We start from the raw sequence: 22021 nt of genomic DNA on the forward strand, positions 1-22021 counted from the left end.
ATGAGCTCATGAAGAAATTAATGTAGTTTGCTACATGAAAAGAAATCAGTTCTGTCCTAAGAGCACAACTTATCTTGCCACAGCCAGTTATTGTTATTGCGTTAACGTCTTTCAGTTTTCATGCATTTCTCAGTCTGTAGTTACTTGGTAGCCCAAGCCCTATATTTTAACTACAAGGTATCTGGGGCAAGGATCAGACTTTTCTTTTGTTTATACATTGCCTAATACAGTACCCACAAAGTGCTGAAACAGTGAGGCATTTTGGTGGTGCGAATTGGTGAATAGGCATCATGACTGAAAAAACAATAGGGGAATTATAAGGAAAAAAAAAAAAAAAAAAAAAAAAAAAACAGGAAGGCTTGTCACTCATGGAACTCTCAGTCCCAGCTTTCAGGTCATGATAGGTAAAGCCAGGATAAGCTACTTAATTAACCCCAAATGCTGCAGTATTTTATTACAAGGTATGTGAGTTTCACCCATAATGCTCTACCAGTTCAATCCCAATTTATGACTTCTTCTTTCCTGCAGAGGGCTCCTCTTCCTGCTTGCCTTGCCCCAGGCTACATCATTCCCAGACATCCCCCACACAGGTACCCCACCAAATACCTTAATCACCCCTATAATTTTCCTGCTTGTTCTATTTTGTCCCCTAACCTTCAACTCTGTCGAGACTAACACAAAACATACCATTTATCCTAGTCCTGAAAACCCATTCAATCTTCACCAGCAAAATAATTATTAAGTGTTGTGGATAACATTTTAGAAGCTTTGAGAAAAACAAAAAGTGTTCATTCAACCTACTGAAACTAAGTCCTGCACTTCTCTTCTTTGACTGTAATAACCAGGATGTATGTATACGGGATCAGTTTGCCATGTGGAAATGAGATACATAGGTGAGAGAATCTCACATGAATCAAGCTCCAGGTCAAATGTAAGTTGAAGATGAGACTGATATAGCGTTTTTCTGAGACTCTGGAAAACTGCAGAAACAACTTGAGACTCAGGTAGTTTAAGTAAGTATCAGCCCTAAGCTTGTCAGAACTGCTTTACACTCCTGTTTTCTGACCCCTGAGACAAAGATAAAAGTTCCCATATGGCAGTGGGTAAGGCTAATCACTATTGTTTGTGCTATCAAGACAAGGTGTCTCCCTTCTAGGGAAGAGAATTCTGCACATGCCTTGTTTCTCTTCAGGCATCTAATTTAGAGATCACACTTTTAACTGTTTCCTGAAGTTGGAAGCACATAACACATAGAACTAACGTTAATTTAGAGACATTTGAAACGTGGCACTAGTGGTTAAAGGTTAACAACATCAATACAGTTAACAGGAGGGGAACTGAGGAGAAGGGAAGCTACAAATTATTAATCAAAAATGCACTTACTTGTAGTAGCTGATATCATGGCCTGCTCGAAGCCAGTGAGGCCTGCCCAGGAGAGCTTCCTTCACAGAATACATAACGAGCTGCATTCCTGCATAAAACAAGATAGTTTCAAATGACATGACTTCCCTGGCTGGAAAAGGCAGGGATGGAAAGGAAAAGGGAAAACAAGAAGGGTCATTATTTTGTCTGTGCTCTCTGCAGATAGCTTATGCAAAGTAAATATGTTTCCCTAAACCCCATGCTTGGTTCTGATGCAACCGTGTCAGTACAAAAAACACTGCCAGAAGTGAGCTGAATTGAGTTCATTAGAAAATAAATTATCCAGCTGGCCTTTGCAGAGGAGAGCTTCAAGCTGCTCTGTTTACCAGCAAACAGAAGAAGGGAGAAAAGAAAAGAGTAAGAATCAACATATCAAACAGATCAGTGATTTGGCTAGTCCAGTATTTCATGCTTGGCTGCACCATTATTGAATCCTTAAGCCTGCCACAACATTAGAGGCCTGTGGTGCACCTAGTAACACACCTTCAGAAAGCGGCAAGCAAAACTAACTGTCCTAGAGTACAATTTTGAACTTTCCATTAGACCTAAATAATACTGATTACGTTATAAATGCTGATAATGATAGCATCTGTCTTTGTACCATATTATACTGGAAGATGACTTCTTCTCGACCTCCAAAATATTACCATTTCAGGCCCCGAGGTATGAGGCTCAGTCCAAACTGCACACACATTTATTCCCAGCTCCATGATGCCAGCCCATTTGCAGGCAGTTTTTCTATCAAATTATTTCACACACCTGCCTGACCTGTTACTGGTACATCATTGAAGCTCTCTGCACTGAGTGTCCCCAGTAAGGTGTGGGCAGCACTGCAAGGAGAGACCAGGCTGCCGCAGGTCAGTTCTGCTTGGTTCTGCAGCAGGCCCCACCACAGCCACAGCTCGGCCCGGCAGTGGTACTGGTGACTCCTCTGGGAAAATGCAATTTAGAGAGGGCAAAACACACCCTTACAGATACTCCTGTCAGATATTTATGCACATCAACAACATGGTGCACAACCCTTCTCTTGACTGTTCTTGTGCTGTGAGGAGGTGGTATTTGAAAATCATTTATCCTGATGATATATTTCTATAAGCATCCATTCAGTTTCCTTTCTTTGTTTAGGTTTCTCTGCTAATCTCCCCAGAGCTTTAAGAGCTGGCAAGCGTTCTGGCAGCAATGCCTTTCCAGCTCACCTTTGGCTGTGGAGTAGCACTAGCTAGCATACAGCTGGGAGTAACCTCTCAATTGCTGTTTCCTGAACCAGAGCCATGTACATAAGCGATCCTGCATTTGGTTCCAGGACATGGGCCACAGTGAGCTGTGGGAGACACAAACCTGCCCAGAAGCCCAGTTCAATAGACAAGGAATACGAGGCTCAAGATCTACAATGCCCTAAGCATTCCAAATTCCAGCTCCTGCCCTTCTCTGAGCACAAAGGCACATACACACTGAACTGCCTCAGAGCAATGATTGATAGTGGTCTGCCATCTTAATTCAGTCCAAAAAGAAAAACAGGTTTTCCTCATGGAAACATTCAGTTTTAAAACACAAATCAGGCTTCTGAGAACAATATCAATATTTTCCAGGGTAGAATTTGTTGGTGGAAAAAAAAGGAAGGAGGGAGTTGAACGCCACACTCCCTGACTTGCTTTGCTCATCATCACAAGTGTTTCATGAAATATCCTTTTTTGCTGGTGTGAGAATTAGATAGTGCCATCTGAGATCACAAGGGAAGGGAAGAAAATAGACTAGTGACCAGGAACTGTAAAGTATTGACACCCATTACACTTTGGCACTACATCATGACTGGAAGCTCCTAGTCTTACGACATGGGCATTAGCACAGGCAAGTGTCAAGGAAATCTAGCAGGAAAGCAATATCTTGTACCCACAGTCTGTGTAAATATTGTGCATGTGCTGGAAAAGGCAGTGAGCCTTGCTCAGCCATGCCAGATAAGCTAGAGCCTGAGTACCTTCTCAAAGCAGCAGAATCAAACCACAGTAGAAATGCCTTAACAAGCCATACAAAACCAAGCCATGGTTTAACTTCATTACATTGAATGGTATTTTCATATTTTTCTTCCAAATATGTATTTTTCATTATACGCTTCAATGTGCAAGTCATGTCCAATTTCAGATACACAAAATGAGGTGATAAATGCTGACAACAGCCAGAATAGCAGATTAACAAGCAACCCTCCACTGGTAAAAGCCAGAATCTCTACCTATGCAGCCACTAGTGGCTGTATTGAAGGTGGCAGTGGGTTTTGCAATGGGAAAGACTTCAAAGTACTTCATAATCAGGGTGCTACCAGACACAGCACTTTTAATGGTGGTAATTCAGGGAAACAGAATAAGATGACAACAAAAAAATTGTTTTCATTTGGGATCTATATGAATACTTGAACTCCAGCCCTTAGGGCTAAAGAGTAAATGCCTTAAAATTCATTATGCCATTCATCCAGACAGTTTCACAAATACAAGTGACAAGTCATTCCAGCTCCCACTGCTATTTGTTTTAGGTACATCGATCCTGAGAGAGTTTCCCTTGTAATGCTGAAAGATGTATCCACAGAGCTTCAGAGGAATGCAGAGTCTGATATTAAGGACTTTCTGAACATTCTGAGTCAGGTCTTGAGCTGGTGTAAATTAACACAGCTCCATGGAAACAAATTTTAAAAACAGCCTCTGCCAGCTCAGAATTCAACCCACAGTCTTCATACAGATGAAATAATTTCTCTACTAAAACAGGCATTGAAAGCTGGAATTTGCCCAGCCTATTTCTAAGCAATGCAACCTTTCTCCTTAACTATGGACTGACAGGAGCTCAAAGACAGCTATTTATTGATTTTTATTTATTTATTTATTTTAATCAGCAGAGGTTTTATGATGTTTGAAGACAGAGATGTCTTTCTGGATAAACCCAAGGAATCATGGATATATGAGCATTACCCACATTTATTTAAATCTTAGAAGAGCTCTCCAGTCCTGTTCTGCTCATTCAATCTCAGCAAATCCTCTTTCTCTCCTCTCCCAAACCCAGTGCCATTCTTTCTCAGTTCTGGTCTCTAACCACAGAACAATGATGAATATTTTTTTCCACAAATCCTCTCTCAATACTCAGTTCACTCCTCAGTCCTCTTGAGGATATAGAAAGGTCCTCTGTCAAATGTAAAATAACTCTTTCAGTGGATTTCAGGGCAAGTAAAATGAAACTTAAAATCTCCCTTTTACTTATAGACATGGAAATTTTGAAGCCTTTACAGCATGAAAAAGATATTAATGTGAACAGAAGAGTATCCCAATTCCTCAAAGACTCATACCATAATTAAACTGGCTGTTGAACTTCTCACAGTTGATAATGTTGAAGCGATAGGGAACTGCTAATTTCATGTCACGGACTTCAAAGTAGAACCACTGGTGATGCTGGTTACTGTTCACATCTGCATTCATAATTAAGTCATACTCAAACCTGTTAAGGAAGACAAAGAAACAGTGTCCATGAACACCCCAATCTGCCACTGAACCTGCCAAGGAGAGCAGGCTATACAAACAAACTCATTAATAACTTGTAAGAGTCAAAGAGCTTCATCAAACCAGCAGCCTCCAAACACATCGTGAAATATTCATCATATTTCAGTCACACAAAAACTTCCTGGGCTCTGCTTTCATACTTATTCGGAACATCTAAATGTTGACAGGCATCAAAACCTCTGCATCATAAAACTTACTTCCCTAGTTGATCCTTTCAGAACCCAGCAAAACTCCAGCATTTCATGCTGCGGACACTGCAGGAGTACTTACTCACGCACTTGGATGGCTTTGCGAAGGTTTCCTGATTCAAACTTGGAGAAGAATGTCAGACAGCCTGGAGTGCCTGGGCTTGAGTGACTGCAGTAAATCAAAGCAAGAATACCTATAGCAGGTTACTTCAAAGACAAGTCCTCACCAGCACCCTGTGTATGCTAGTGCAAGTATTTGTAAGTTTTTTTTTGTTTTTAGTAAGCAAGAACTTTAGAAGTAGCAAGAGATGAGCAAATCCATAATCTTTCTATTCAGTGCAGCATCCTCTACTCTTGCTTAATAATTCTAAATCTCATCTCATTTTCCTTTTCCAATACTCACTTTTGTCCCAGTTCTTATTTACTTTCTTTATTCCTGTTACTTTCACAGCTGACTTATTCCCATTAGTTCATTAATTACACAAGGCAGCTCTATGCAAGCTTTCCATTTACTCTTCCCACATCTATATTTTTTCCTTCTCCTAAAGCTTGGAAACCCTTAAAATCATATTGAACAACTTCACAATTTATGTTGTTCAAGGTTGAACACAACTCTGTGTTCAATTCTTGTATTCAACTCTTGTGTTCAAGTCTATTCAGCCTAGGTGTCACTTCAGGGTGGGGATGGACTATCTGGATTCAAAGCTGTACTTCAGAGTTCTAACCTATGTGTCTACTCTAAATCAGCACATGTAACGCAGACATATCCAGAGGCACCATGCAGTCCCTTTGGTTTGTTGATTTTCTTATTCTGTCAAAAAGTTTTGAGGCACTCTTAGACCAATATACTGGACTTCCAAATAAATCCTTTCCCCAGGGTCATGTTCCAGGAATCTACTCCTCCACTAGACGTCTCCTGTTGGGCTTTACCTCCTAGGTCACTTCTTGTATACCTTTATCTGAGGTAAACCAAGTAAACCACGTACTGAGCTCCCTTCTTAACCCAGAACTGACTGACTGTGCCCCTTAGCTGCAGCATTCAGTTTATGTTACCCACCTGGGCTCATCTAGATCATAAACAGTTCTGCCTATCACATCACATGGCTGGATTAAGCGGCGAACATCATCCAGTACCTTGTCCCTACAAAAAAAAAAAAAAAAAAAAAAAAAAGAATTGTAAGGACACTGTGAGAAGTCTCAGTACATGGTAATCTTCTGGAAGAAATATGAAGAGGCTTAGGAAATTCTTTTGAAGGACTGGTAAGAAAGAGGATTTCCATGTGCTAATTCCAGGTGAACATCATCTGTATTTATTTAACCAAGAGAAAGCTCCTACTCCATTCCCATTACCACAACCTTCCTTTTGGATTAAATGACTGATTCTGTACAATTTTTATTCTCTGCAGTATTCTGCCAAGTCTGATTTATCCCCAGTTCTTCCCAGTCAATCTCAGTCTTCCAACTGGCCAGCCTTTCCCCATGAGAAAATACCTTCTGTAAACTATAGACCTAGTAAGGCTGTCTCACCATGAATCTTAACTCCAAATGAGGCTAATTTCTACTCTTTATTAAACTGAGGTTCTCTGATTCCAAAAGAAGTTTAGATGTGAAATGCCAGAAGTACTTTCTGACCTTTGCAGCAATCATGTTATGCCCTGAAACAAGATATGATGATTTCCATTTTAGCTGTATCGTTACACATGTTATTATAAGCATAAAAACAAAGCTTTTAGAACAACAGCACAAGGAGATGGTAGAATGAATTTGCCTCTAAATAAGACTTTTAGATTTTATATTTTTGGCAGAAAGAATTCTCTCTCAAGAGGTCAGAAATTAGTAGTCTTCACAAATGCCGTTTGGTTAGTGTTGATCAACTTTGAAGTTTATCTCAGAGCCCTGTATGTTCAGTCTCTGTTGTCTGGTAATAAATCCCTATGCTGCTAAAAAGAAATGTAAAGTCATTGCATGCAGCTACACATGGAACAGGGAAGGGAAAGGGAAAGGGTCATTATAGGAAGAATTTTCTTTCTCAGCACAGCTTCAAAACACAGTTTTCCCCTCCATTGTAACCTGAAATGACATGAGAACAACAGAAACCTCTAGCAACGTGCCAGAGGGAAGTCTTGTTTTCTTTCTTGCTGCATGTTGCATGCCATATATGATGTCTTTTCCTAGACTTCTGAGCAGCAGGGAAGGAAAGCAACCTACTTGCCTTGTCCAAGCTGCTGCTCTCTCTGGCTCACAGAGGACTTTCCAGAAGAGTCATTGCTTATACCCTCACCACAAACAGGTACATGTGCAAGAGGACGAGAAGCAGCTTCTGGAGGACCCCACAAAGCAAGCAGAGAGCAAGAGACTCAGCAAGGAGGGACACAGCAGCAGAAGGGTACAAAGGAAGATTCCCAAGAACAACCTGACAGACACACAGGTCTAAGGTGACAGAAAGGATTTTTCCTCAAAGAACAAGAGGGAACATTTTGTTGCAAGCATTAAAGGTGGCTGGATTAGAAGAGTGAAAGTAAAAAATAAAAATAAAAAATAATTTAAAAAGTATCCTGAAAGAAAAATAAAAAAAAAAAAAAAACAGTCTTCTGTCTTTCTAAAGTGAATTTGTTCCTATTTGTGGAAAACAAATTTCCTTTCTTCAAGAATAAAATGTAAATGAAAGCATCCTGCTCTGCGGCCTATCTCCTTGTGGCAAATGGTCCAAAATTTGTTCTATAACTTCCTAAGAAATTCAGAAATGTGACAGTCAAAACCTAATTATATTAAAGCACAATCACCTTTGAACCCCATACTGCCGCTCCAACATTGGCTTGCCATAAGGCGGTGGCTGGTGACCCCAGAAATCAGGGAATGCCAAGTCTTTGTAGGCTGGTATGGACTTGATACGTTTTGCCCTGGCTACATAGAAGTGAGGGTTATGGAATGGGATGTTCCCTCGGTGCTCCTCCAGAACGTTTGTCACTATGTCTGAGGTCTCCCGTCTCTCTCCAGAACTAGGATCAGCTGAAGCCTCACATTCAGGGTTAAATGTTTTTTTGTACCAAGCAGTCTCTTTTGGGAGGGGACGCAGAGTAAACACATGAGTCTTGGCTGGATTTTCCTTTTCACAGGAGTCTGTATTTTGGACTGTTTCTATAACGTCTCTCTCTTCATCAATTATATCGCATTTGCATTTCTCTTTCTTTGTCCAGCTCTGCAGTGGAACTTTGAAATTCTTCTCTCCTGGATCTGGTCCTGCCTCTGTGGCGCTTTGGTTCCTCCATCTGTAGTTTGGATGTTTCACAGAATTGTCACTTGGAATTAAATGAGAGGGAGTGGAGGGAAAATTTTCAGTCCTGTCCTCCAAGCTCTTGTTTTCTTCAGACTCTGATTCAAGCTCCTTTAAATTTAAAAAGCAGAAGAAATTAAAAGAAACTAAAGACAGATTGTTCCTCTTTCCAGAGGAATCTTTTCAAGGAAGAAAGAAAATATTTACAAATCTCCCAGAACTGTACTTATCCAATAAGACATCCAAAGTAAACTCAGCCCATGGACCACCTGCCAGAATTTCTCTATCCACAAAGCTGTATCAGCAGTAGTTCTCAGTATATAAAGAGGATCAGACTGAGTCATCTAGATGAGTCATCTCCAACCAAAACCAATTGTTCTAACAAATTAGGGAAGATAATTCACAAAAGGCTGCCTTCATTACAGCAGGCTAAAAGAAAGTTAATCTATCTTGCAAAACTCTACCCCTGCCTTTATGCAAGAGTATAATTTAAACCTATTTATTTACTTAGGGTCATAATAAACGTGACAGCACCATATGTATAGGTGCTACATTAAGACAATGGCCCTTCCCAGATTCATATTTGAATCACAGCTTTGAGCTCTCCTAAATTCTCTGAGACTTTTAGCAAGTGCAACACGCTTCTTCATTTCTTGTCCCAAACTGCAATAGAGCAATGATTTGAACTGTGCATTTCACTCAGGGGCAATGCAATCTTCTCCATCACTTCCTTCAAACCGTTAGTTGACAGTGCTTATTTTCCACATCTCATTCTGATCTTGATATTGCTGTTGAAATTGCCAGCAAAGATACAAATTATTATCTGACAGATTTCTCATGTGGCAATTGATTCAGTAGCACTTAGTTAATCCATACCCAGCCAAATGTGCACTAAACAACATCACTCCCTTTCTATCAGTCTTGATTCAGGCCAATAAGCTGCAACAAAAAGTCTTAATCTTTTTTTTTCTTTTTTTTTTTTCTTTTTTTTTCCCCTCCAGTCCCATGAGGCACCTAGGTTTTCTTTTGCAATTGTCTTCAGGTTCTCTCTTGTTATTACTCCCTTTCAAGTATTTCTTAACCTCTTGAGTATTCAGGAGTAAAGGAAGTCATGTTACGTACCTGGAAAGTATGGAAAAGCTCTAGGCACATTGCTTCGTATTGTCCAAGCTCTTCTTCTGGCCGGTCAAGTACTGGCCTTGATCTCAATTTGTTAACATCTGTCTCCAAGTCATAATCCTACAAAAACAGAATTTAAAAAGTACATATATTGAACATGTCCCACAAAATGACTGTAAAAGTATTATTCTGCTTAACATTCTCTGTTTCTAATGACATCATATGTTTACAGCCATTCCTCCCATATTCATGAAGGTTGTTGAAGTCAATTCATGGAATGGAAAATAGAGGCACAACAGGAGAGGCTAGATGGTGAAAAAGAGGAATTTGATGTTTTAATATTCAAGTACATACCTAGAAGTACTGTTAAAAACCCAAACACTTAGTTTTCAAAAAGTATGTAAGACCCACTCACTGAAACTTGAGCCTATTTATAAGCAGCTCAGCTTGAGAGGTTCCAAAATAAGAGACACCAACTGCCACTAATTCTTTTCAAGCATATCAACCATTCTCTTTATGTCATGAAAACCAAGTATGTCATTCCAGAGATAAATGGTAATATTTTAGAGAAATGATGATTTAAAAAAATGTATTTTCACCAAGAAAATTCCCCAAATATGTCAAAGGAATAAAATGGCCTCCCAGGCTATCAGTGAAATTAGCAAGCTTGATGCTTGTACCTTTGATTTAGATAACCAAATGGTGTCTCTGAGCACCTACTGATCAAACAGAAAAGGCCCACCTCAGTATCACTGAGCTTGCAGGAACCAATTGCTCATATTTTACATTCCCGTCTCATTTCTATCAATAGCAATCTTTAAAATTCTTGCCCAATCCATCATGTATACTTTCCTTTTAATATTATTATTATTTTATATATGAAAAAACACTTTTAGGTAGTTATCAGTGAGACAGGCATAAGTAATGTATCTGAAACTTTCACATTCAAAAGCAACTACAGAGGATCAAATTGATGTGCATCCCCCTCCGTATCAGATTCCAGAACCAAAAAGAAGCTGTGCCAAGCATTCCATCATTGCATAACTAACCAGGAAAAGATGAGGCAAGAATGAAAGATGGAGACATGACGTTATGGAACGGTCATTACAATACAGCATTATTTTAATAATTCGGCATGCATTAGTAAGTGTGCACCACCAAATGCTAGCAAATAACTTGTTCACTCCTGATAAGTAGACTAGTTTCTGAAGGTGTTATCAGATTTATTGTTTACCCTTGGATGCAAAAATGTCTATGGTGTTTCAAACCCCGAGCCACAGCTGTATTTCAGAGCAATTTGAACAGTTTTTTGGGCATATTTTAAATGGCAGTGAGAGCCTCTGAGCATCTCAACTCAAAGTATCTGAGGTCAGTTCAGAAGGATTTACCATCAACAGCATAATGCAGAAAAAACTTCAAACTTGATGTAGATCCGTTTTTGAGGCAATAATTTTGGTTTTTGTAGAATTGTCTGAACAGTCACTGATGGAAGCGTAGAGCCAAGTTTGTTTGGTATTAGTATGCATGGCTAGCTACAGGCATGTTTGTAAGCCATCTTAGCACCAGGAAACACTGTGCAAATGATATCTCATACAAAAAGGTGATCTGAAAGTTCATTATTCATTCCCTTCTTGTTTTCCCTTTAGAAAGATTTGTCATGGGAGATGTATGACCAGCACACCCAACAAATAGTACTTAAAACTCATTCAGAGTAAACTTTGGCAAAAACAAACAAAACAATGCTCACTTCTACTCAGTAAATCCTTGTGAATAATGAAACAGAAGAGAGGCATATAGGCTCTGTTTCTGAATGAATAACTACTTAAAGAAGGAGATAAATTCACAATAAACCTTACTCCTAATGAGCATCTTGACAAGCTCTAATATATAGATAATAACAGACAGGAAAGTTAGGACACTATGGTGTGAACTAATGGTATTGTTTTGTTTTGTTTCTGTTTTTACTTTTCTCAGTGGGTGACATACCAGTTTAATACTTGAAGAGAAAAAGAGGGCAACTAATGATATGGCTCTTTCAGACGTCTCAATCACATCTAATTAGACTTCATTTCATTTGCAACTTCATTTCTTTTGTTTTCCTTCCCCAAACACTTTCTGTGGACAAGACTTACTAGCAGCATTCACTAATTCACATTTTTGTGTGAGCTTGTATGTATCTTCAGAACAAAAGTTTGTACTCATCCTCAGCTGACGGTGGGTTGTTGTTGTTGTTTTTGCCAGTTAGGCCATGTCAGAGAGCACAAAGGGAGAAATAAGAAGTATTGAATATTTCATTTTATTATTTGTTTTTTTTTTTTTTTTGCAGCAGCAGCAGCAGCAAATAAAGAAGGAATCTAAGTTCAAATGCCCCAGGTGCAGCTTAATATAGGATAGGTGAATACAACAAATATGCTCTGATGTGGGAAGGAAAAGAAGGTTAGTCTTTCCTGGGTGATAATTCTTTTATCCTCTACCGCCTAGGTGTTGTGACTGATTTACAATTAGAGAAATCAAAGATCACTCATTTATGCCTGACTGTGCATGTGATGCTAACAGTCACTGGGCAGTGTCAGGAACAGAAAAGTCACCAAACCTGTACCTGGGTCACAAGCCTGGCAATTAATACAATGAACATGGGGGCTCTTCAGTGAAAGGCAGTCCTTTCTCTTCGTTCGAGTATTCTTCTTTTTTTATTCATGTACTTATGAGACTACATACATATCTACATTCTCTGCTTATATGGTTTATCAAGATATCAAAATAGACAATGAAATGTTTTATTTTGCAGTATATGGACGATAAAGGAAATTGTTTTTTATATACCTACTTCCTCCGCACTCTCCACGTCGCCTTTATCCAGATCTTTTTCTACCTCTTCCTCTCCATCACTTTCATAGTCATCTGCAGAAGCAAAACAGAAGTAGAGGCAAAAGGGTTCAATCTAATATCCCTCTCGGGTCCTCCAGAGAAATATGAGCAGTCTCTCGCATGCATGGCTCACATGGCTTCCAACTATAACCCATCACAACCCTGATTAAAGCAGATCCCATTTGTTAATCTAATATAAATGAATTTGACACTAAAATTCCCTGTTTTTAAAGCTCTGTTCTCTTGGAATCAAGCACTGCCTTTCAAAACCATGACAAATGTCACCACAATATGGATCCAGCTCATATTACAAAGCAATAGAGATTTTCTGCTCGGCTGCAGTGGTATTACAGGATAGTCTTAATCCATGTTATCTAGATTAGGGTGTTTTACTGTCATCATCATTATTGTATCTGAGTATCTTCCATGTGAAACTGAAAACAACAGAGAAATTGCTTGTGTGTATCATGGAGTTTGCTGTCTCTGTTTCTGTGGAGTGGCTGTCCTGCCTGTGCCCGCGTTCTTATTTTCATCAAGTGCTGAAATATATCATTTACTCAAGCAATTTGCCTGCTATCTGCTTGTATTTTAGAAAAGGGAAAGGATCATACTTCCTGCAATTCTTTACTGAAATAGTTGCAAGGCAGCATTATCCCCACAGTCATATGCAGGTACCATTTCTTCCCTTTCTGTTGTTGTTATGGGGCAATGGCATTTCCAGCCTCTGCCATACCCTATCTGTTCTGTTATTATTTTGGATCATAGAATAGTTTATTTCCTTTGGTCCTTTTAATCTTCTCTGATCTATTCTCCTAACAGAATCTCAAAGCCTCAAGAAGATGTGGAATTGGTTTCATACTTGCTGAGCGCCACTGTAGGCCACCAGACTAATTTTAATTACAAAACTCAGGACTATGCTGCCAAGACTCCCTTCCCCAGATCCCACATTTAATTCTTATGTCATGCTCCTTTTCCTCCTACCAAACTCACCCTTCAGCAATTTACCTTCAAATCCCACACATGGAGGTTCAGTCTTGACATTCCCAGGAAGAGGGAAGGAATAGGAACTTCTTACTGACACCACAGGCAGAGGCTCCTTGGGGTAGCACTTTCTTAGAATCTGAGTCACAGTGGTTACGATAGGATCCAGATTTTTGCAAGATAAACAGTCCTGTGAACCAAAAGAAAGCAATGTTAAGAACGGGTTGTTTCTTACTGTCATCCTGCCTACTGCACATGATCTCCCAGAGACATTCTTCTGATTGGAACATGCATTTGTGACGTTTGTTCATCATCTTATGTTATTTGTTTTGTTTTTGATTTTTTTTTTGAGGTTGGGGGAGGGTGTGGAAGCTTAAAACTGGTAGGTGCACTACCCAGAAAACCATTCATACTTCCCCCAGTACAGCACATTTATTGTATCTATACAGCCTTCATCAGATTGTTGAATCTATGCAGCATCCTTCTGAAATTTACAGCTTGTACCATGCTTATGAGCATGCTTATATCTTTATCAAGTTGGACCTACAGCTTAGCCCACCAGAACAGGAAAGTAATTCAAACAGCAAGAATGTGCTATAAGGCAAAAAATAAATATTAAAATAAGTTCAAGTACCATTTAAAAGTGTTCGCCTCCCTTCAGCACAGTTAAGTGGAACAGACAAAAGGGCAGAGTAGACACTTTGGGCCACTGTCTCACAGACCATAGTTAGGACACTGGCTAGAGAAGAAAAATTCAGCAAAGCAAGGAATGGGCCAGAAGAACAAAGTGCTTCTTAATAAGCAAGAACAGGAAAATTACTGTGTTGATTTTTTATTTTTTTCTCCAGGATTTTATTCTGTTTTCTCATGTATGATTGAACAGCATTAAAAGATTCAGTGGGATTAACCAGGATTCCTGTAGGGAGACTAGAAAAATCATCTAAAGCTGACATGCTTAGAAGACTCACTACAAGAATCTTAATACATATTTCTAGATCTCTGGCTGTTATGAACAAGGGTGAGAGAATAGACAATCTTGAAAGCATCTCCAATGAAAGTCCTATTGTTGCTAGAGAGAAAGACCAAGGAGAATGGTTTCTACTTCCAGTTCTTCAATTTATTCACTCTTTCATATGGTGCTTGAGTCCCTTAATTTGCTTGTTATTGAGAGAAAGTTAAGAAAATTTTGCCTGCACATGGGAACAGAATAAATCTTGACTATAGTTTACTATACTATATAGTTTACAAGGCATATCTTACTAACTAAAAATGTTCTGTTTTTACTAGAACACAAGACTGTAAATGACTGCCTTGGGCTAGCCATCTTTACTTATTTCAAAGTGCATTGAGCTAGTCAAGAGCAAGACATGTTCATACTGACAATGAATTTCCACACATGGAGTTATTCAAGAATACTGTTTTGAAAGTCATTTTTCTATATAACAAATTAACTTACAAATGCAAACAAGCCTCTAGATACCTTACAGGGAATCTGTGGGACTGCTTTCATTACTGATCATAAATTGCTCTGAGATTCCAAGATAACATGGTTTACGGGTGACTGCAAAGTGTTGCATCACTGTATTGGAAAGCATTTTTTATTTTGACAACTGAGAAATGGAGAGGTTGCTTTGTATGCGTGCAAACTACCCCATTTACTTTGTAGGGGAATATTGTGAATGAGGAAGCATAGTGAATCCTTAGCTCTGAAACCTCATGTAAAGCTAAACTGAATTCAGGGGATCTGCTTTTCAGCATCTGCAGTTAATCTTTCCACCTTTGAAACTGTAATGTTCTTACCAAGATATGATGATGTGTATGTGATATATGAAAAAAAAAAAAAAAAGTCTTCAATATTACACTAAGGCAATAGATAAAGATTCTAATGGATGATACCAGGAATACAGAGGGGAGCATAAAGAAGAACATGAGTGACATCTCATATGGCTTCCAGACTCCTCCTGATGCCTCGCATCTTGGAGAGACACTAGAAGACTGACAATATGCCAAAGATGAAAGGAGGGAAGTTTGAGCTTTGAATCTGTTAACCTTGGAAACTCCCCTTCCAAGATCAACCTATTAGCACACAGTAGAAAAGAGTAACTGGGGGCCCCTGAAGCTCTAATTTCCGCTCCACTTCTAACCTTGGGAAGGATTAGTGTTCTGAGTGTTCACTGGATACTTAGTATGTCATTTCCTGTTTATTCGCCCAATGTGACCCCACATTTGCACTTTTTGTGGTGTTGCTTCTAGGCTGAGCTATCAGGAGATGTTAGCTCAGAAAGGAACAAGGGCTGTAGAAAGCACTTGAGAGGGAATAAGCTGACATCTACCCTCAAGCGACTGTTGCCATGCACCCTACTGGTTTCTGCAGACCAGGGACTCTTTATGGAGAGTCCGCACTCCCTGCAAGCTCTGCTGACTGTGGTCACCATCCCACCTGAAGGGAAGGTGGGAAAAAAAGAAAAGCCTGCCATCCTATCATCTACTGCTGCTAAGAAGTATCTTTGTCACAGGAGAATAGTGATAGAAACAGTGGAAGAGCAGATACACAGGATATCAAGGCAATGAATTTTCTAGAGAAGGGGACAGATTTTTCATCCTGCATGTGATGGTTCTGAAAGGAGATAAAGCACTGGCCATTGAGAATGACAATGAAAACATTCCTTGGGCAATCCCATGGGTCAAGAACTAAAGGATTCTCTGTGCAGGACTTCTCCAAAGGAGGCTAAGGAAGTAAGCTCAGGACTATATAATCTTTCTTTATGGACCTACACTGTCTTTCCTAAGATTAAAATTGGGCCTCTGTAAAAGCAGTTCATACATTTTGGAAGTTAAACAGTTGGACTTGATGATCTTAGGAGTCTTCTCCAACCTAAATGATTCTATGTTCATTATTAACAAGAGTCTGACTAAATCAACACTCCTTCATGGAAAAAGTGTTTCAGTGCAGTTATCCATCTGAATACCCAGAAAGAAACATGTCACAAAACCCCTCAAAAACTCTTCTGTGGAGACTCCGCACTGTGCTTCAGAAGAGGCTGTCCAAGCAGACAGCTGGATCCACAAAGGAGGAGGAAAAAAAATCACTAAAGAGTGAACTACAATTTCTGTGAGGCTCAGCAGAGATTAAAATTAGTTGTAAACTGAAACATTTTCATTTGACTGAAAAATGTCAATACTTTTTATTTAGACATCATCTTTTTTTTTCATAAATATTATACAAATCCAGAATAAGACCAGCGCTCCCTGCAGGACGAAATGTCTAGTTTTCAATAGAACTCTACAGAGTGAGATAGGACCCAGCACTAACTACCAATCCATCTCACTTAAGCACAGGAGCATCATTTACCTGCACACTCCTGAAGAGAATCTCCATACCTCGGGAACCAAGGAAAGTCTCCCTGCCCAGCTGGATATTGGTGATGTGCTTTAGGCAGAGCAGGAGACCCCTACGAATATAGATGTAGTTGTTGGAGATGTCATTTTGATGCCAGTCTTGATAGAGTCTCAGCAATCCACCCAGGTAGCCTCTGTTCACTGCCCGTCGGCTGTTAGATTCTGAAATCAAAGAAAAAAGGCTGAAAGAAAAGGCAGAAACTCTCTTGACTACTCATTTTGTTTGATAACCATGTGGCTACTCAGTGCTCAGAAACCCAGATTTTTACAGCTCCGCTTTCTCACCCAATGGACACAACTAATTATTTTGTTACTAGAGTTTAAGATGTTCTTTGTCAAGTTTGAGCTAGGTTCTTGGAATTGTAGAAATGTCTCCTGTCTAGGTGAAAACAGTTGCTCAGAACCCTAAAGAACAACAGTTTTCCTTTAAGCAAACCAGGCCTGGCATAGGCACAGAGTTCTTATCTCCTTCCAAGTGCTAACAAACCTAACCCAGCTCACAGCACCATAAGCATTTCCAAAATTAAGGAAGTTATTGAGGACTGAGAGTAGCTAAAAAATAAGATTAGTTGATAGCTGATCATACAGTCTTCAAATAGCACTATATTTCAGTCCAGACAGAACACCTTGATGAGATCAACAAATACAGAGGTCTTGTAGCTGTACTGTCACAGCCAGTGAAGTTATATTTAATTTCGAAATGCATTCCCACACATACATGTATAGTGAAAGCCATGAGTCAACTGATGCTGGAAAATCGTAGCCCTTCTCCTAAAATCATGAGGCTAGATAAAACCCATGGTATTTAAAAGTTAACAAAATACCAATATGAGCAACAGCAGTTTCAGCTTCTTTTCCATTTTTTTCTGGTTCTGAAAAAGTTTAAAGTAATGTTCAGATTACACTTAATTTTTTTTTTTTTTTACTTCACAAAAATGATTTTTTTAAGTAAAAGATAGGTTTATGTAAATATAAGAGTAATGATGCAACGTTCCCTTAATCGTGCAGCTTCAGGATACGGGGCTCAGAGAAGGTTATAAAACTTGTGATAAAATATAAGTTCTTCCACATGACTGCTCTAAAGCACATCCCTTCACCCACAGTGCCCCCTGCCCAGCCCCACAGGACAAACATGAAGCCATACTAGACTCTAGGCTCCCTTCCTTCAAGTCAACCCTGTCTAAAGACACTTTCCTGACTGGTCCTGACACTCTTCACTGTGACACATATTAGAAGCTGTCAGAAGCTCGCTAATCAACCAAGGGGTCAGGTAGCATATGTGAGACTGGAGCTCAGCTCCTTGAATACCGATCAGCATTTGCAGCTCACAACAGATGGCTCTTAGTATGGATTCTCCAGAGCTAGTAGGCTCCAATTTATTTCCAGTTCATTAAACAAAGAGCTAGAACCTCTCACAACTGGAACATTAAAGTCATCAGTGAGGATTTACAGGACAGGAAAAGAGGAAAAAAAAAAGTGTGGGGGGGGTAAGATTCTGGATGAAGAAAATGAAGAAAGAGAAGCCATGGAGAGAATAACCAGAAAGCAGCTAGTAGGCAGCAGACCTCAATCCCAGCAACGCTATGTGAAAATATTGGAAAGGGAAAGGAAGATGTGAAGTCATCTCAATTTGCTCTCAAGGGTACGTCACAAACTTTACCTCGAGATGGTATTGGAGGGTCTACCTGGTCTCACCCCGCATTTTCTCTCTACCTTTGCCATCACAAGGCAGGAAACAAAAGGTGTTCCAGACCAGCAAAAGTTTGCTAACTTATTGTAATCCTGCTTTGCATCTTCATACCATCCTGTCAATGTTGACATGCCGCTGCACTGACCTGCAGGTCCCAGAGGTATTACTTTCTTATACCTTATGCACAGCTATGCCAGATACCTACATTGCAGTCTACATCCCTCTGTAGCACTTTATCCCCCTTTTAACTTTCTCTCTCTCTCTACCAGTACAGCTTGTATTCTGGGGGCTCAGTGGTGGTTAGCATGTAGGTCATCCTTTTCCTTTGACCTTCACTCTGTTTCTTGTTTCTATTTGTCTTTCTGCTAGAACACTTTAATTGCTTGAGAATCCTTTATCAATCCCAATGATTTTATTCATGATTTCCTGTTAATCCTCAACCAGCTGTCATGTTTACTAACCTGTAGGATGACCTGCCCCTTAAATCAGTCAATCTTCCTTGAAGGATTATTCAGAGAGCTCTGTAAAAGTCAATAAGTATATAAAACATGACAAGAAGAGTCAGGCAGTGCAAGGTAGGGACAGTTTAGATCAGGCTCAGACCCTCCCTTAACTGTTCAGAGGCAGATGAAATTGGACTACATTTAAAGATTTACAGCTCCTGGCATTCACCACTTGAAGTCCAAGCTTTCTGTGTCAATGTTAATAGGGTGAGGGAAATACTGGAAAGCATTATAGATAGAGTTGCTTGGGGAAGTTAAATAGAATTCTATTGTAGACAGAATAGATAGTGTAGATATGCTGTAGATAGAAAGCGTGTTTGTGAGGTTTTCCTCTATTTCAGGTCAAAATTTCACATTTGGGTTCTAGCTCCATGGGGGGCAGAAAACAACTGTCCCATTTCTTATCAGCCTCATCATTAGATGAAAAGCACAGAGAAAGCTGAACAAGACGGTTTTGTTTCCCTCTTTTTTTTTCCCCCCATATAGCTTTTAAGAAAAAAAACAGTCACTTTGAAAAGTGAAGCTGAGGCAGTCTGTTCTTCAAGGAGATGGGAGAGGCAGGACTATGGTTCCCTCAGCACTTTGATCAGAAGCAATGAGAATTACTTAACTGAAGGGGAAAGAAAGTATTCATTTTGTTTCTCTGTCTCATTCCATTGATTCTCTTCTGCTCTCCTGTGTTTTCAGTGTTTTTTTTTCTTCCAGATTTTTTCAGTTGTATAGTCAATAAAGTAGCAAATAAATGAAGGAGGAAGTATGCCAAGATCTCCAGAAGGCAGAATGGAAAAAGGAGGCCTCCCCACCTGTCTGTGTCTGTTGGTGCCTTCATCTATGGATGCACCTGCTTGTCTATCTGTCTATATATTGGCACAAATACAGATGGTGGAAATGAATCATACAGGTACAAGCAGCACTGCACAGATTTGTAGGCAGCAAGAACTCACCCCTCCTGGAGTGAATATGCATGATCCTTGTGGTAAGTGGTAAAAACATCCTATGACTTTTTGACCCTTTTTGTTTGGTTGATTTTAAAAAAAGTCTATTACCTTCTTGGGTCTGCCAGGTATGTTCAGTGAAAATGGAAGTTCTCCTGGGGAACTTACAGGAGTGCCCAGGCATGATACTTCACATTGTAATTCATGGTTGGTTGGTTTGTCTTATGGCATCCCTGAGAGCAGGTCAGTCCTCACCACCTTCCCCAAACCTGCCACTCACACACTGTTTTCTTTACAGGAGTTTCAGTCCTACCCCATGAGACCTGGACAGGCACTATGAAAACACCCGGTGTGGTCTTAATTTCACTGCACATCCAGAATTGATCATCCACTTCGGCTTCCAGGGCAGTGCTGCTAACCATTGAAAATAGTTGTGTTGTAGTGACAGAGTAGCTGGCCTGAACAGTCTGTTACGTTAGCTAAAAGCATGTAATGTGGATGCACAGCCAGTATGTGAACATAGCAAACAGAACTGCACAGAGGTTAACAAGGGGCTTACACTACAAAGAAATCCACAGTTTTGAAAGAATTTTGATTTTGCGTTGAGGGTCAAAGACAGATTCTAAAGCCAGGCTTTGAACTTATGACTGACAGTGTTTTTCTGAACATTTCTGAAGCCTTTCCTTGTATCCCAGTCCCCTTTGAAGTGTTTGCCAGGAACACAAGGACCACTGGAAAACATGCAGTATATTTAATCACAAAACTGAATTACAGTCATCCTGAAATATGATGAGCAATGCACTGCTTACCAGGCAGAACAAAGAGATATTTATCTTTCTGTCTATCTATTTAAATCTCTTTGTTGATGCCACTCAGCTGATTCATTATGCCAAGAGCATACATTGCTACGGTTTGGAGATAAAACTGCTCTGCTAGATTAACCCCATGGCCCCTAAGGGAGTGAAAGGAGTAAGAAAAGCTTCAGTTCCCCTACTCTGCTCCACATATTGTCTCTTGGGAATAAAAGATGCAAGATACCTCCCACAGCTAAGTGAAAACATCTATTGTATTCTGTCATTGTGAAACCGCTTTTGCTGGAGACAAACATTAGGGTTTCCTATGACAATCAAATTTATCGTCCTCAGAGAAATGCAGTCACCCATCAAGTGGTGGGATGAGTCCATACCCAGTGGGTTTTTACAGTTCCTGCAGTTCCAGCAAGAAGCTGATATTAGGTTCAGCTCTTTCAGAAGCTGAAAACTAATTATGCCCTGTAAGCTTCACAACCATCCTAAGATGGAATGCACTGGAGCATTTGGAACAGAGGTATTGCACTTGCACAAAGGTAGACAGGATTTGTAAGCACATAACTACCGTGTCTGCTCCTAGACCAGGAATCAGCCATGAGCTTAGTATCAGTACAAGAACAATCCATTCTTTCTGCTCTGATTTTTTTTTTAGCTCCAGCTATTGGCCAGTTCAGCAGCAATCATGCAAATTGTATCATGACATGATTCTTCTCTAATTGGCCTTTGTTGCATTATTCATATATAAAAATTAAGCAAGCCAGCCCCTTCAAAAATTTTTGAACTAACCCCAGAAGGAAAGTGACATTCAAAAAGATCCTTTTCTCCTTTATTTTTCAGTTTCACAGCATCCTCTGGCTGTAACTTAACAGAAAGCCAGAAAAAGAAAATTTGCTTAAGATTTCCAGGTTGATTTTTCCTCAAAGTGGTTTAGAAAGAGTTCTAATAAGGATGTTAGAGTTTGGAAAGCTTCCCCAGATTTGGCCACTGAATTCTCTCAAGCCTGATCATCATTAGAGGCACAAACACTGCCTATGCCAAGACACAGGCAGCAAGCAATCACTGCTAAGTATGTCAGAGACTAGTACAGCTTTTGTCAATTTACCTCCATTATACCCACCCTCAGGAACAAAACGGTGGGAAGTTGCCATGCCCTGGGAGCTGGAGCAACCCCTCTTCTCTAGGGCACTGAGTTAATTTCTGCCTGGGACACCTTTATGAATGAACAGCAAATCCTGAAGGGAATTTAAACAAGGTTCAGTTTCCCTCCTTCCCCATCAAGTGGCTCTTCTCAAAGAAG

At 39.8% G+C, this 22021-nt stretch overlaps 1 protein-coding gene across 6 annotated transcripts in view; it reads right to left on the reverse strand.

Annotated features, from left to right (window-relative positions):
* Positions 1 to 22021, reverse strand: part of AGBL1 (ATP/GTP binding protein like 1) — a 286972-nt gene that overhangs the window by 215813 nt on the left and 49138 nt on the right. For 5 of the 6 annotated variants that reach the window (XR_004753622.1, XM_035336082.1, XM_035336078.1 and 2 more), the window contains exons 7-15: positions 16741 to 16949; positions 13413 to 13578; positions 12367 to 12440; positions 9543 to 9659; positions 7930 to 8531; positions 6204 to 6287; positions 5229 to 5315; positions 4748 to 4896; positions 1384 to 1471 (exon numbers count right to left, since the gene is read on the reverse strand). Coding sequence is in view for 5 of the 6 variants with exons in the window: in XM_035336082.1 (XP_035191973.1) it covers positions 1384 to 1471; positions 4748 to 4896; positions 5229 to 5315; positions 6204 to 6287; positions 7930 to 8531; positions 9543 to 9659; positions 12367 to 12440; positions 13413 to 13578; positions 16741 to 16949 (1576 nt within the window). In the remaining variant the exon portion in view is untranslated. Of the gene's footprint in view, positions 1 to 1383; positions 1472 to 4747; positions 4897 to 5228; positions 5316 to 6203; positions 6288 to 7929; positions 8532 to 9542; positions 9660 to 12366; positions 12441 to 13412; positions 13579 to 16740; positions 16950 to 18095; positions 18206 to 22021 lie in introns of those variants that run through there. The other variant, XM_035336083.1, reaches the window with a different exon arrangement.

The sequence above is a fragment of the Oxyura jamaicensis genome, chromosome 10 (assembly GCF_011077185.1).
Source record: "Oxyura jamaicensis isolate SHBP4307 breed ruddy duck chromosome 10, BPBGC_Ojam_1.0, whole genome shotgun sequence".
NCBI classification, from domain to species: Eukaryota; Metazoa; Chordata; class Aves; order Anseriformes; family Anatidae; genus Oxyura; species Oxyura jamaicensis.